The 14,180-nt window shown below is 44.1% G+C and overlaps 1 protein-coding gene across 1 annotated transcript in view; it reads left to right on the top strand.

Annotated features, from left to right (window-relative positions):
• The first annotated feature begins 46 nt into the window (after positions 1-46).
• DNAJC3 (DnaJ (Hsp40) homolog, subfamily C, member 3) overlaps positions 47-14,180 on the top strand; it is a 43,409-nt gene continuing 29,275 nt past the window's right edge. The window contains 1 exon segment of the mRNA XM_010006353.1: positions 47-170. Coding sequence (XP_010004655.1) covers positions 47-170 — 124 coding nt within the window.

The following is a 14,180-nucleotide window of genomic DNA, read 5'->3' as shown; positions in this document are numbered from 1 at the left end:
GGCCTCAGGGCGAGGGCCCCCCGGCCCCCGCAGATGTCCCGGCGGGATGTCCTTCGTCTGGACGGAGGCAGCTCAGGAGCGGCGTTCCCAGCCTCTCCGGCCCCCCGGAGCTGCAGAGGGACCGTGGGACACCGGGATGGTCGCTGCCCCGGGGTTGCCGAAGCTCCTCCGTGAGTGTTTTCCTGAAGGGAGCGAGATGAAGCCAAACTCCAGGAGGGTCAGGCGGGGGAACGTGCTTTCCTGAAGGGAATCCGTACCCGAGTGTTGTCAGGCGAAGAGGCTCGGTTCTATGGAAATTCGTTGTGGATCATGCAGGTGCAATAATTCTAACACCCGCAGGCAGCATCAAATCCGCCTGATTTTTCCACACACCCTCCCCCAGTGCTTTGAATTCTGTCGTGTTTGTTTGTTTGTTTTCCCAAATAAATGCTGCCCAGCCTTTGTGGCAAGTAGGAAAGTTTCAAACCATTTCTATTTCATGTAAAACGTGCTGGCAAATTCAGCAGAGGAGATGAGGATTGCACGTGTACAGCACCTAATCTTCATTGAGGAGTTCTGTTTGGCCCAGGAGACAGAATTTTTTTCCAAAGTACGTAGGCAATAAGCTCTGGAAAACTTGACTCTTAGCACGCGTGCTCAGAGACTTAATCAAGACACCAACTTTCCTTCCTGAACCATGAACTTCTGGTGCAACAGTGTTGATGTGGGCACATATGCTGCATACACCAGCTTTAAGAAAACCAAGAAATCGTTCGTATGCTTCAGTTTTTAGTGGCCTAAAGGTTACTCAGCTTGTTCCAGTCACTAATGGGCGTTGTACCCAGAGGATCAGGCTAGAGCTGGTCTGCAGGAAAGCCTGAACATGCCTAAAATGTGAATGTCAGGTCCTTAGTACTTCAGCTTCTGCAGATCTGCTCCTGTTGGGCTACTAAATCAGACGTTGCCAGACCAATACGGGGATATCAAGGCTTTAGTGTAGTAAACCTTAATTAACAGTAATAATGAAGAGAGGACTTTGAAAACTAGCAATGTGACAGTCACAGCCTCAATGGGTAAGGCCTAGAGGCAGGTATGCAATATGAGTTGGTAAGTTCATGAGGTGAGTGGTTGGAGCACTCACTTAGAAAGCACTGTGTCTAAGTGCAGTCCCTTCTGTGCCCAACTAGTTATATACCCCTGCCCTTCTTAAAATGCCCTAACAGCAACACCACAGTCTGTTCAGCATGCCTTCTAAGGATGTCTTGCTGAAGCTTTTATTTTTATGTCAAAGTAAATGCTAACTGGGTGAGAAATTGCTGGAGATTCTCACTAGTTGGTGAGGGGAGTTGTGTATGAAGTATGCAGAAATACTTGGATCTTGGTCACTTACTCTAGTTTCTGTTTAGTGTAAAATACACAAGCAGACCTTGGAACAAGAGCTAGAACCAAGCTTTCTATTCTGTGAGGTTAGGGCCATCACCCTCTCTGCTAGACTGAGTCTCATTCTTTCCTTCTTACTTCCTGTCAGAGCTTGATTAATTTTTAATTACTTGCTGCAAGTGTTACAGCCTAACTTGGCCAGAGTGGGTATTCTTTAACCCACATTAAAGCCTGGTTCCTCCCTCTTCGTATCATACAGCGTGGCAACAAAATTACTCTCCAAAAATATGTGTGGATTTACTAGGAGAGAACCAAGAGCAATTTAGCTTTTCCTGATCAGCATCAGTTAAGGCAGGAGGTTTAGGACAGCCAGCAGTCTGGCTGGAGCAGACAGGCGACTACTGTTCACGGCACAAACAGGCAGTGGTGTGTACTTGCCATAATCCAACGTGCACCTACATCTGCCAGGAAGGTTTCAGCTGATGCCCAGCCACACAGGTGATGTACCCTCTGAATTTCTGCCCTGACATGGTAAACTTTATCCACTGGCCTTCTTCTGAAGTTCAGTAATTGTCACGTTTAACAGACATACTGTGAGAACATGTGGGATACACTTGTCTGGTGAACTATCTTGAGGTATGCCCAGCTTGTACACACCATGAAGCACTGGAAAAAGACTCAGCAGCTCATTCCTTGAAGACATAGTACTTTGGGCATTTTCAAACAAGGTGGACTATTTTTTTCTTTATCTAGGAGACAGTGAAATACTAGCTTCTCCAGTTAGTTACTGACTTGTTTACAGTAACAGCTGACAGCTGAATGGGAATTTTAGGAATCTAAATTTACACGGAGGCAGTCAAGACTTTCCAGAGTCCTAACTCAAAGTCTTTTCTTCCCTTTCCCTGTCTTGTTTTATTCCCAGCTTCCTCTACTCAGTCACACCTCATACTATGTATGTCTCATTGTGCACTAACACATTATTTTCCACACGCCAGGCTGCTTCAGGGAATGGTTTAAATAAAGATCATTCCCAGTTTGTGGTCCAAATTTATCAAATAATGTTAAGTTTATGTTACTACTATATTACTACAACTAATACTTAACAGACTGCTTACTCTGGCAGTCCTCTAGAGGTTGTCTATGCGCATGATGGTTTTACGAAACTATTATGAAACTATGATTTGTCATTTTATGAGGATTTTCCACGTTCTGTTAACACAGTGCAATGATGAGTATGTGGGTTTTTGGTAAAATTCAGGAAAAAGGAGTTGGGAAGAACTGAGGTTTCTAGGCCGTAGGAAGATTTTCGTGGAAAGCTAGTGAGAAGAACTAAGGAAGAATTAGGATGGGATGAGGAAAGTGAGTTAAAATGTGAGAGGAAAACCTAGGATATTGATTGGAGCAAGGTATTTGTGAGGGCAGGGCTGTGGGGAGCTGGAGACTGGGCCCTTCTGCAGTGTTGCTGGCTCAGGGGCTGACATCCCTGGGGGGGGGCTGACATGGGGTCCTGAGCCCTGGGCAGGTGGGGGGAGGCTGGGCAGGGATGGTCAGGCCTGGCGGTGCCCTTGGGGCCATGATGCCTTTGGGCCTTAAGTGAAGAAATGACCTGCATGTTTTGTGGAATGGAAGAGGATACAATACATGTTCTACAAGAACATGTTTTAATATGAGAGGGCAATGGAAAAACTGTCTTGGGAGCTGAGGAATAGACTCCTCAGTAATCTTTCTCCTAGAGCACTCTGACGCATACCAGTAATCATTAACTCTGGTGGAAAGTTGACTTGAGTAGCACAGTACAGGTATAATAATGAGTCTAGCCAGATTCTCAGTTTATTTAATCTTTTCCTTCCTGCCAACTCCCTCCACGGCACATTTTTCAGTTTTAATGCCTGTAATACTTCCACCCATTCAATCTTTCCATCACTTAGTTTACCTGAGGCAATAATTTAAATACGTATTTTAATCATAGGAAAAGAAAGCATTTGAAAGAAAAGAGAGGTAGGATGAGCCTCTCTCGTGCCTCCCCTGTGCCACCTCCATCATTTCAACATACGCCACCAGCTGTGATTAAGCAGTTTGAAGAGACACTGCCCCATGTATTTTAACCAATTTCATTTTCAAGTTTAGGTACTTCAGACTCTTCTCCAACTAAATCGTCTTTTCTTCAAGTAAAACAGTTTCTCTTAAAGGTTTGTCTTCACATAACAAGTCTAGCTGGATTTTACTGAGGTGGCCACACAGTTCATTTATCTTCCTTTCTCCCAGACATGGAAGGAATTAAACCTAGCTCTAAAAGTGTCTGCAAACATACTGTGAGTTCAATCTACTTTACACATGGGAGTTATCATAATAGCGTCCTGCCTGTCTCCTTTGTGGTGAACACCTACGTCATACACTGAGAACAGCATCATGAAGCTTTTTCACTTCTTCTTGGGCAAGTATAACCTGAAATTGCTGTCTCGTTTCTGATGATGCTTTGTCTCCCTGTTAACTTCTTTCCCAGTATGTAAAAGTTAATTGCAGGTACCACCATTTTAGCACAGGGATACTTTCTTGACCGTTCAAACCGTTTTCTTGATCTGTCATAATTTACATACAACCAAGAGTTTCAGGGCACACACTATGTACCTCTGTGCCATAAGGAGAGGGAAGGCTGCAGGCAGGACCTCAGGCAGGATGACTGCAATTCCCCTTGGCTGTGGCCACTCCTTTGCCAAATGGCGTTTGACCAGGAGCCTCTGTAGATGCTTAGCTGACCAACTCAAGTGATTTCAGCCTGGCTTACTGTCTGCTGTGACTAAACACTCCACATACCCCTGAGCCCTGTCGTTGAGCTTGGCATGCAGTGCTCAAACAGGAATGGCATTTGCACTGCTCCCAGGTGGTCTGCAGCTCCAGGCAGGGTGGATATCTCCTTTCCAACCACAGCTCCACTCAGCCAAGCTCAGCTCTGCACTTGGGAAAACATCCACTGTCCATCATCTGACGTGGCATTTAACTTTTTTTGTATTTAAAAACTGTTGATATTATTGGAGCAATAAGAAGGTCACTGAACACTGGAATAAAATGAAGGACTTTGTTCTTAACATGTAGCAACCTCTAGGTGAATTTTTAATTTAATAATTTTTGTGGATAACAAGTAAACTGTATGGAAAAGGAAAATTAATGACAACCTCTCAGAACCTGTCACAAAGCATAGAAAGGCAGTTTGTTTCCCATTTCCTTTGTTTTTTTCCAAATGTTGTCAATCCTGATACTAAAAAAATTGACTTTGTGCACCTTCAGGACTTTTTAGAGGCCTAGATTCAGCAAAACTCTAATTTCTGAAATCAAGGAAACAAAGAACTAACCAACATACCAGCCATTCTGCAGGATGTACACAAGCTCCTTCTTGTCTTCCTTAGGTTGCAGATGGCTGTGCTGCACGGCAAGAAGGATGAGCTGGAGCAAACCTGTGAGTGTGAAGAGAGGCAATGTATATATATGGATCATCCCTGCTTGGCCTCTGGATATCTGGTCCTACGAGAGATGCAGGATGCCTTGGATCCTCAGGTCATCGTTCCTGCACTAGCAAGGCCAATTCTGTTCTGTGTTCTTTTGCATTGTTGGCAGTTAGAGGATCAACCAAGTCTGTTGATTTGGAGGTAGGTGTGTAAAAGAGGATGCTAGAAGGCACCCATGGCAATGGCTTACATGCTTGTAGAAATGTGCATTGTGGGGGGGTTGCTGAATGGCTTGAATAATTGGCTAAGAGGTGCAAGAAACTTTCATTTACGATGGAAGAATATGCAGGTGTCTGCTAGAACTGGCAGAGATGAGGTTGCACTCATACATACTCTAACTTCTAGTCTAAATATTCAGAAGTTTGAGCTTTGCTGACCTTGGTGCTTTTGGCAGGACATAAGATAGGAATGAACAACTCCAGTGATGGCACAGTACTTTATCAGTGATATTTTTCACAGTTTTTAAAATCAAAGAAACAAACACCTTGCAGTTATCGTGTGGGTTTGAAACTCAGGGTGGAGCTGAGAAAAGTATTTGTAATAGATGATAGATGATCAAAAAACAATCTCAGGGAAATCAAAACTAGTTATGAAAGTAGGCTGAATTTAATAAATTGCTTCAATCAAGAAGTGAAGAGTTAATGAATGTTAACATTTTCCACATATTTTGCAAACAGAATGCTTTATTTCAGAAATGTAACAGTATTTTTATGTCTGAAGCAAATTCTTTTGACTTTCAGTGTAGCATTTTAATTGAAAACTGTTCTATGTCTTAAAATTTAAAATAAATGTTTTAAAAGGGCTGTTATTTCATAATGAATAAATTAAGTTACTTTCTCTCAAGACCTCTCCCTCCCAAAATCAACAAAAGTGAGGTTTTTCCTGAAATCAAAATACAGGAAAAAATACTGCTTGGGTTGCATTGTTTCAAATTGAAACAAAATTCTGGTTCAAACCAAAAAAAAACCAAACCAAAGTATCTGCTACTTGGTAAGTCTAATTGGGACACTCAAGGTAAAGCATCAAATGGGGTTCTTAAGATCTCCTTCTCTGTTTGACACTTTATTATACCAGAAGGTTAAGTTAGGCAGGAGATAGTGGATGTGTTTTGAGATGTTTCGAGTTTGTTGTTGCTACCAGGACTGGTGAGAAAAGTTGTAGACATGGTGTAAGTCCCCTGATAAAAATAAAATTAAGGGTAAGGAAACACCAATGTCTGATTTCCCTTTTCCAGCTTCTGTCCTACATACAACACAGCCCTGATGATAGTGATAAAGCTTAGTGAATAAAGCAGACATGAGGGCCTGTATTACAACAACCTTAAAATAAATGAGACCAAATGGGTTATGTAAAGCATATTTATAGCAGTATGGATAGCAGGTAGTAGCTAGTATTACTGTATAGCACCTACACACAAGGTCATAGCAGAGAGGTCTGAAGAATTCCACACTGGAAATGTAACTCTCCCATCACAGATATGACAAAGATCTATGTGCAGAATATTTTTAGGACAATACAGAGGGGGAAAGTGTTAACAGAGGCTAGCCTTGCCTAGCCCTTCACATTCCCCTTCAAGTTCACAGAGAAAGATCACCTTTTCTAAGTCTTTTGACACTGTCTCCCATAGCATCCTCACAACCAAACTTGAGAAGTGTGGATTGGATGATTGGGTGGCAAGATGGACTGGGAATTGGCTGAAGGACAGAGCCCAGAGAATTGTGGTCAGTGGGGCTAAGTCCGGCTGGAGGCCTGTGACTAGTGGTGTCCCCCAGGGGTCAGTACTCAGTCCAGTCATATTCAATATATGAAAGCAGGAGGACTAAGAGACAGTGTATATCATTAGCAAGTTCACTGAGGACACAAAACTGGGAGGGGGGGCTGACACACCAGAGGGCTGCCATCCAGCGTGACCTGGGCAGGCTGGAGAGCTGGGCAGGGAGAAACCTAATGGAGTTGTATAAGGGCAAGTGTAGAGTACTCCATCTGGGGAAGAACAACCTCATGCACCACTACAGGTCGGGGGTTGACCTGCTGGAAAGCAACTCTGGGGGAAAAGACCTGGGAAAACAGGCTGACAATGAGCCAGCAATGTGCCCTTTCAGCTAAGAGGACCAATGGCATCCTGGGGTGCATGAAGAAGAGTGTGGGCAGCGAGTCGAGGCAGGTTATCCTCCCTCCCTACTCTGCCCTGGTGAGGCCTCACCTGGAGTACTGTGTGCAGTTCTGAGCTCCCCAGATCATGAAGGACAGAGAAACTACTGGAGAGAGTCCAGCACAGGGCTACTGAGGTGATTAAGGGACTGGAACATCTGCCCTATGAGGAAAGGCTGAGAGAGCTGGGTCCGTTTAGCTTGGAGAAGAGGAGAGTGAGGGAGGATCTCATCAATGTTGTAAATATCTAAAGGGCAGGTGTCAGGAGGATGGGGTCAGACTCTTCTTGGTGGTGTCCAGTGACAGAACAAGGGGCAATGGTCACAAACTGGTACGTACGAGATTTAACCTGAATATGAGAAAATAGCTTCTTTACTCTGAGGGTAACAGAGCACTGGAACAGCCTGCCCAGGGAGATTGTAGAGTCTCCATCCCTGGAGACATTAAAAATCCATCTGGATGTATTTCTGTGTAATCTGCTTTAGGGTACCCTGCTCTAGCAAGGGACTTGGACTCGATGATCTCCAGAGGTCCCTTCCAACCCCTAACATTCTGTGATTCTGTGAAATGAAGTTCTTGTGCTGAACTGCAGGCTGTAGGAGCCTTTCTGCTTCCATTTACTGCAAAAGTTCTATGTCTTAAAATTTAAAATAAATGTTTTAAAAGGGCTGTTATTTCATAATGAATAAATTAAGTTACTTTCTCTCAAGACCTCTCCCTCCCAAAATCAACAAAAGTGAGGTTTTTCCTGAAATCAAAATACAGGAAAAAATACTGCTTGGGTTGCATTGTTTCAAACTGAAACAAAATTCTGGTTCAAACCAAAAAAAACCCAAACCAAAGTATCTGCTACTTGGTAAGTCTAATTGGGACACTCAAGGTAAAGCATCAAATGGGGTTCTTAAGATCTCCTTCTCTGTTTGACACTTTATTATACCAGAAGGTTAAGTTAGGCAGGAGATAGTGGATGTGTTTTGAGATGTTTGGAGTTTGTTGTTGCTACCAGGACTGGTGAGAAAAGTTGTAGACATGGTGTAAGTCCCCTGATAAAAATAAAATTAAGGGTAAGGAAACACCAATGTCTGATTTCCCTTTTCCAACTTCTGTCCTACATACAACACAGCCCTGATGATAGTGATAAAGCTTAGTGAATAAAGCAGACATGAGGGCCTGTATTACAACAACCTTAAAATAAATGAGACCAAATGGGTTATGTAAAGCATATTTATAGCAGTATGGATAGCAGGTAGTAGCTAGTATTACTGTATAGCACCTACACACAAGGTCATAGCAGAGAGGTCTGAAGAATTCCACACTGGAAATGTAACTCTCCCATCACAGATATGACAAAGATCTATGTGCAGAATATTTTTAGGACAATACAGAGGGGGAAAGTGTTAACAGAGGCTAGCCTTGCCTAGCCCTTCACATTCCCCTTCAAGTTCACAGAGAAAGATCACCTTTTCTAAGTCTTTTGACACTGTCTCCCATAGCATCCTCACAACCAAACTTGAGAAGTGTGGATTGGATGATTGGGTGGCAAGATGGACTGGGAATTGGCTGAAGGACAGAGCCCAGAGAATTGTGGTCAGTGGGGCTAAGTCCGGCTGGAGGCCTGTGACTAGTGGTGTCCCCCAGGGGTCAGTACTCAGTCCAGTCATATTCAATATATGAAAGCAGGAGGACTAAGAGACAGTGTATATCATTAGCAAGTTCACTGAGGACACAAAACTGGGAGGGGGGGCTGACACACCAGAGGGCTGCCATCCAGCGTGACCTGGGCAGGCTGGAGAGCTGGGCAGGGAGAAACCTAATGGAGTTGTATAAGGGCAAGTGTAGAGTACTCCATCTGGGGAAGAACAACCTCATGCACCACTACAGGTCGGGGGTTGACCTGCTGGAAAGCAACTCTGGGGGAAAAGACCTGGGAAAACAGGCTGACAATGAGCCAGCAATGTGCCCTTTCAGCTAAGAGGACCAATGGCATCCTGGGGTGCATGAAGAAGAGTGTGGGCAGCGAGTCGAGGCAGGTTATCCTCCCTCCCTACTCTGCCCTGGTGAGGCCTCACCTGGAGTACTGTGTGCAGTTCTGAGCTCCCCAGATCATGAAGGACAGAGAAACTACTGGAGAGAGTCCAGCACAGGGCTACTGAGGTGATTAAGGGACTGGAACATCTGCCCTATGAGGAAAGGCTGAGAGAGCTGGGTCCGTTTAGCTTGGAGAAGAGGAGAGTGAGGGAGGATCTCATCAATGTTGTAAATATCTAAAGGGCAGGTGTCAGGAGGATGGGGTCAGACTCTTCTTGGTGGTGTCCAGTGACAGAACAAGGGGCAATGGTCACAAACTGGTACGTACGAGATTTAACCTGAATATGAGAAAATAGCTTCTTTACTCTGAGGGTAACAGAGCACTGGAACAGGCTGCCCAGGGAGATTGTAGAGTCTCCATCCCTGGAGACATTAAAAATCCATCTGGATGTATTTCTGTGTAATCTGCTTTAGGGTACCCTGCTCTAGCAAGGGACTTGGACTCGATGATCTCCAGAGGTCCCTTCCAACCCCTAACATTCTGTGATTCTGTGAAATGAAGTTCTTGTGCTGAACTGCAGGCTGTAGGAGCCTTTCTGCTTCCATTTACTGCAAAAGGAGCCCAGAAAAATGAATTTTCCTGAAGTTCTCTTATGTGAACACTAGTCCAAATGGCCATATAAACAATAATACCATGTTGTACAGATATGCACTGGTATTTCATTTAGCTCCAACACAGCCAAGTTTCTGGTAGGGATATACATGGGCAAGAATAAAAACAAGGTGTAAGGTCTGAGAGACCTCTTACAAGAAACCCTGAGAATAGTATCTCAGTGTTATCATCCTTCACATCTCCTCCTTTATTTTCATACTAGGCTGTGCATCGAACATAACAGTCTGCTATATTGTTTCTTTTCCTGTATCAGGACACTTTGATTTGTTTTGGTGATTTTGAAATAGAGATTATTAAAACTTATTGCCAAGCAAACCACGGCCCTCCCAGGACCCTGTGTGTTGTCACGTCTAACCCAGACTTCTTATTGTATTTGAGCAGGTTTCTCAGTTAATAAATAGAAACGACAGGTTTAACTTCTCTCCACCGTATGTCACCCACTCAGCTCGCCGTCTCGATTCATTCCCTGCCAATTGCCGCCCTCTGCTGTTAGGATAAACTCCGAGCAGTAACTCGGAGAAAATTCCTTGGTTTTCTCTTTTTAGGACTTTGAACATCAGTGTAGTTTTTGCCATCCACCCTTTCACTTCACTTCACTTCACTTCACTTCACTTCACTTCACTTCACTTCACTTCACTTCACTTCACCCTTTCACTTCAAAACTCAGGACGGCTGAATAAACTTCTTTCTGATACCAATCTAATCCTGATAGATCCCTTCGAAAGACTTTTTGCATGACAGCTGTATTGCTTTGCTGTTTTCCAAATTTCAGAATATAATGTTGGCGTGTCATGTGCATTTGTTCTTTCAAGTCTTCCTCCTTTACTGCTTCTGAAATGGCACAAGGGAATATGTGTATAGTTACTTCTTCTAGGTTTATACTTAATATCTAAATAACATGTTTGGGGATCTATGATAATCAAGAACGTCATGGTTTATGGTGTCTTTCAAGCCTTACTGTATAATTCTGTGTACCTGGTGGCATTTCTAGCACTGAGTGACAATGATAAATACTTTCTCTTTGAACAGATTACTTTGTACTGTTGGCATTGTTCACTGTTCTTTATATTGCTTTGTCAGCCTGAAATATCGACCTTTGCTCAGTCTTTCAAGGCCAAAGTCAAGGACGAAGGGCTTGTCAAGCATCTACTCAAAATGATACTTGATGCTTTAGCTGTACTACTTTCATCTTGCTTTAAGGGATTTGATGCTTGAACGTTTTATCCTTCATATTCCAGTATGAAGTAGAGTTTTTTCACATTGTTTTGTCCTAATCTTGTTACTTAATAGTTACTTAACAGTCTATTAAGCATATAATAATCCTTAATATTATTTTATTTATCTTAGAGGTGGAGGTGTAAATCCCCTTTCCTTTTAATTTTATCTGGCTTTTGTCTAATACTTTTTCTTTATATAAATCAAAGGAATTAATTTAATGTAACAGTGATTGCACTCTGCTCTCTGTTCAGTTTCAGGCTTTCATGTTTCATCTTACCCAGAGTACTACAGAGTTATCATGTTCTTCCTCTGACATCTTTAGAAAGTCATCAATTAGTCATTTCACATCTATCACTTACATTATTTCAGGTTCTCATTTCCGAGTATCTTCTGCAGGTCAAATTTCAAGGTGATACACTTGCAGCAGCATCTTCCAAATGAAATGTTGAAGAGGGATAACTTACTATTTTATTTTTCAGTGTGATGTTTCAAGAAAGCCTGTAAGTCATATCATCTGTGCTGAGAAAGGTAATGTGACTGTACCTGCAGAATGAAAAAAGACACTTCTATGGTTGCCAAATCAGTCTTCAAAGCTCAATTTTTTTACTTGCTCAGAAGAGAACAAGATTTATTTTACAGTTTGGGTAGTCCAGTGATGATGACTTCAAACCATTTAGCAACCATCACACCCCAAAAGGTGGCCCTGTACATTGATAATGCCAAACTCACTCCATTAGCCCCAACACCAGGCACTTCACCCCACAGCCTGCCCCGGGCAAGCAGCCCATATCCTCCTCCAGGGCTGCCAGGACCCGCAGAGGGGCTAAATCCAGGCTTGGCACGAAGCCTTCCCTGCCTGGCTGCGGCCAGAAGGGGCGGGCCAGAAGACACCCAGATGAAATAGAGGGGCAGATGGGGACACTCGGGGTTTATCTTTCTCCTGAAGGCCTGGGGCTGAACGCCTGAGCTTGTGGTTCCGAAAGCAGGGGCCCTTACCGGGTGTGCAACGAGCAGACCCACGCAGAGCCGAGATCCTTGCTGTGACTTTCAGCCCTGCGCGGAGAAGGTTCTGTCCCAGGGGGCTTCTGGAGACCCAGGGGCTGCTTTGACACACACAAAACCTGTAAAAATACTTCAACCGTAGCCTCTCCCTTGTATGCGTGATGAGTTAACTGGTTCTTCCCTTCCATTTGAAGCGACAGGCCTTGAAAATGTCACAGCACTCGCCCCAAGGGCTGGGGGGGGGGTGTTTGTCAGTGGGGGCCCCTCGAGCACCGACGGGTGGGTAGTTAGTCGGAAACAGCATAGTTACTTCTTCTAGGTTTATACTTAATATCTAAATAACATGTTTGGGGATCTATGATAATCAAGAACGTCATGGTTTATGGTGTCTTTCAAGCCTTACTGTATAATTCTGTGTACCTGGTGGCATTTCTAGCACTGAGTGACAATGATAAATACTTTCTCTTTGAACAGATTACTTTGTACTGTTGGCATTGTTCACTGTTCTTTATATTGCTTTGTCAGCCTGAAATATCGACCTTTGCTCAGTCTTTCAAGGCCAAAGTCAAGGACGAAGGGCTTGTCAAGCATCTACTCAAAATGATACTTGATGCTTTAGCTGTACTACTTTCATCTTGCTTTAAGGGATTTGATGCTTGAACGTTTTATCCTTCATATTCCAGTATGAAGTAGAGTTTTTTCACATTGTTTTGTCCTAATCTTGTTACTTAATAGTTACTTAACAGTCTATTAAGCATATAATAATCCTTAATATTATTTTATTTATCTTAGAGGTGGAGGTGTAAATCCCCTTTCCTTTTAATTTTATCTGGCTTTTGTCTAATACTTTTTCTTTATATAAATCAAAGGAATTAATTTAATGTAACAGTGATTGCACTCTGCTCTCTGTTCAGTTTCAGGCTTTCATGTTTCATCTTACCCAGAGTACTACAGAGTTATCATGTTCTTCCTCTGACATCTTTAGAAAGTCATCAATTAGTCATTTCACATCTATCACTTACATTATTTCAGGTTCTCATTTCCGAGTATCTTCTGCAGGTCAAATTTCAAGGTGATACACTTGCAGCAGCATCTTCCAAATGAAATGTTGAAGAGGGATAACTTACTATTTTATTTTTCAGTGTGATGTTTCAAGAAAGCCTGTAAGTCATATCATCTGTGCTGAGAAAGGTAATGTGACTGTACCTGCAGAATGAAAAAAGACACTTCTATGGTTGCCAAATCAGTCTTCAAAGCTCAATTTTTTTACTTGCTCAGAAGAGAACAAGATTTATTTTACAGTTTGGGTAGTCCAGTGATGATGACTTCAAACCATTTAGCAACCATCACACCCCAAAAGGTGGCCCTGTACATTGATAATGCCAAACTCACTCCATTAGCCCCAACACCAGGCACTTCACCCCACAGCCTGCCCCGGGCAAGCAGCCCATATCCTCCTCCAGGGCTGCCAGGACCCGCAGAGGGGCTAAATCCAGGCTTGGCACGAAGCCTTCCCTGCCTGGCTGCGGCCAGAAGGGGCGGGCCAGAAGACACCCAGATGAAATAGAGGGGCAGATGGGGACACTCGGGGTTTATCTTTCTCCTGAAGGCCTGGGGCTGAACGCCTGAGCTTGTGGTTCCGAAAGCAGGGGCCCTTACCGGGTGTGCAACGAGCAGACCCACGCAGAGCCGAGATCCTTGCTGTGACTTTCAGCCCTGCGCGGAGAAGGTTCTGTCCCAGGGGGCTTCTGGAGACCCAGGGGCTGCTTTGACACACACAAAACCTGTAAAAATACTTCAACCGTAGCCTCTCCCTTGTATGCGTGATGAGTTAACTGGTTCTTCCCTTCCATTTGAAGCGACAGGCCTTGAAAATGTCACAGCACTCGCCCCAAGGGCTGGGGGGGGGTGTTTGTCAGTGGGGGCCCCTCGAGCACCGACGGGTGGGTAGTTAGTACGGAAACAGCGCACTGACATGCCAAGGCCAGGTCAGCGAGGGAAGCCCACCGGGTGTTTCCTAACTAGCGCTCACGGCTACTAACTCTTCCCACAGTTAAGAGAGACCCCGAGATCAACCCCGGCAGCCTCGCGGGCCCGTTCCTCAGGGACGGGCTGCTGCGGTCTGAGGGGCGTGCGTTTCCCTGGCTCTCGCTCCTTGTTCCTACGCGACCGATCCGCCCTAAAACCGCACTGATTTCAACCCGCAACGACGACAACCACAACAACAACCTCTGCCACCACCAACC

Source organism: Chaetura pelagica, unplaced genomic scaffold (assembly GCF_000747805.2).
Source record: "Chaetura pelagica isolate M959 unplaced genomic scaffold, ChaPel_1.0 scaffold29, whole genome shotgun sequence".
In the NCBI taxonomy this organism is placed as follows: domain Eukaryota; kingdom Metazoa; phylum Chordata; class Aves; order Apodiformes; family Apodidae; genus Chaetura; species Chaetura pelagica.
The sequence above is the reverse complement of the archived record's forward strand: the minus strand, read 5'-3'. Positions and strand labels throughout refer to the sequence as shown.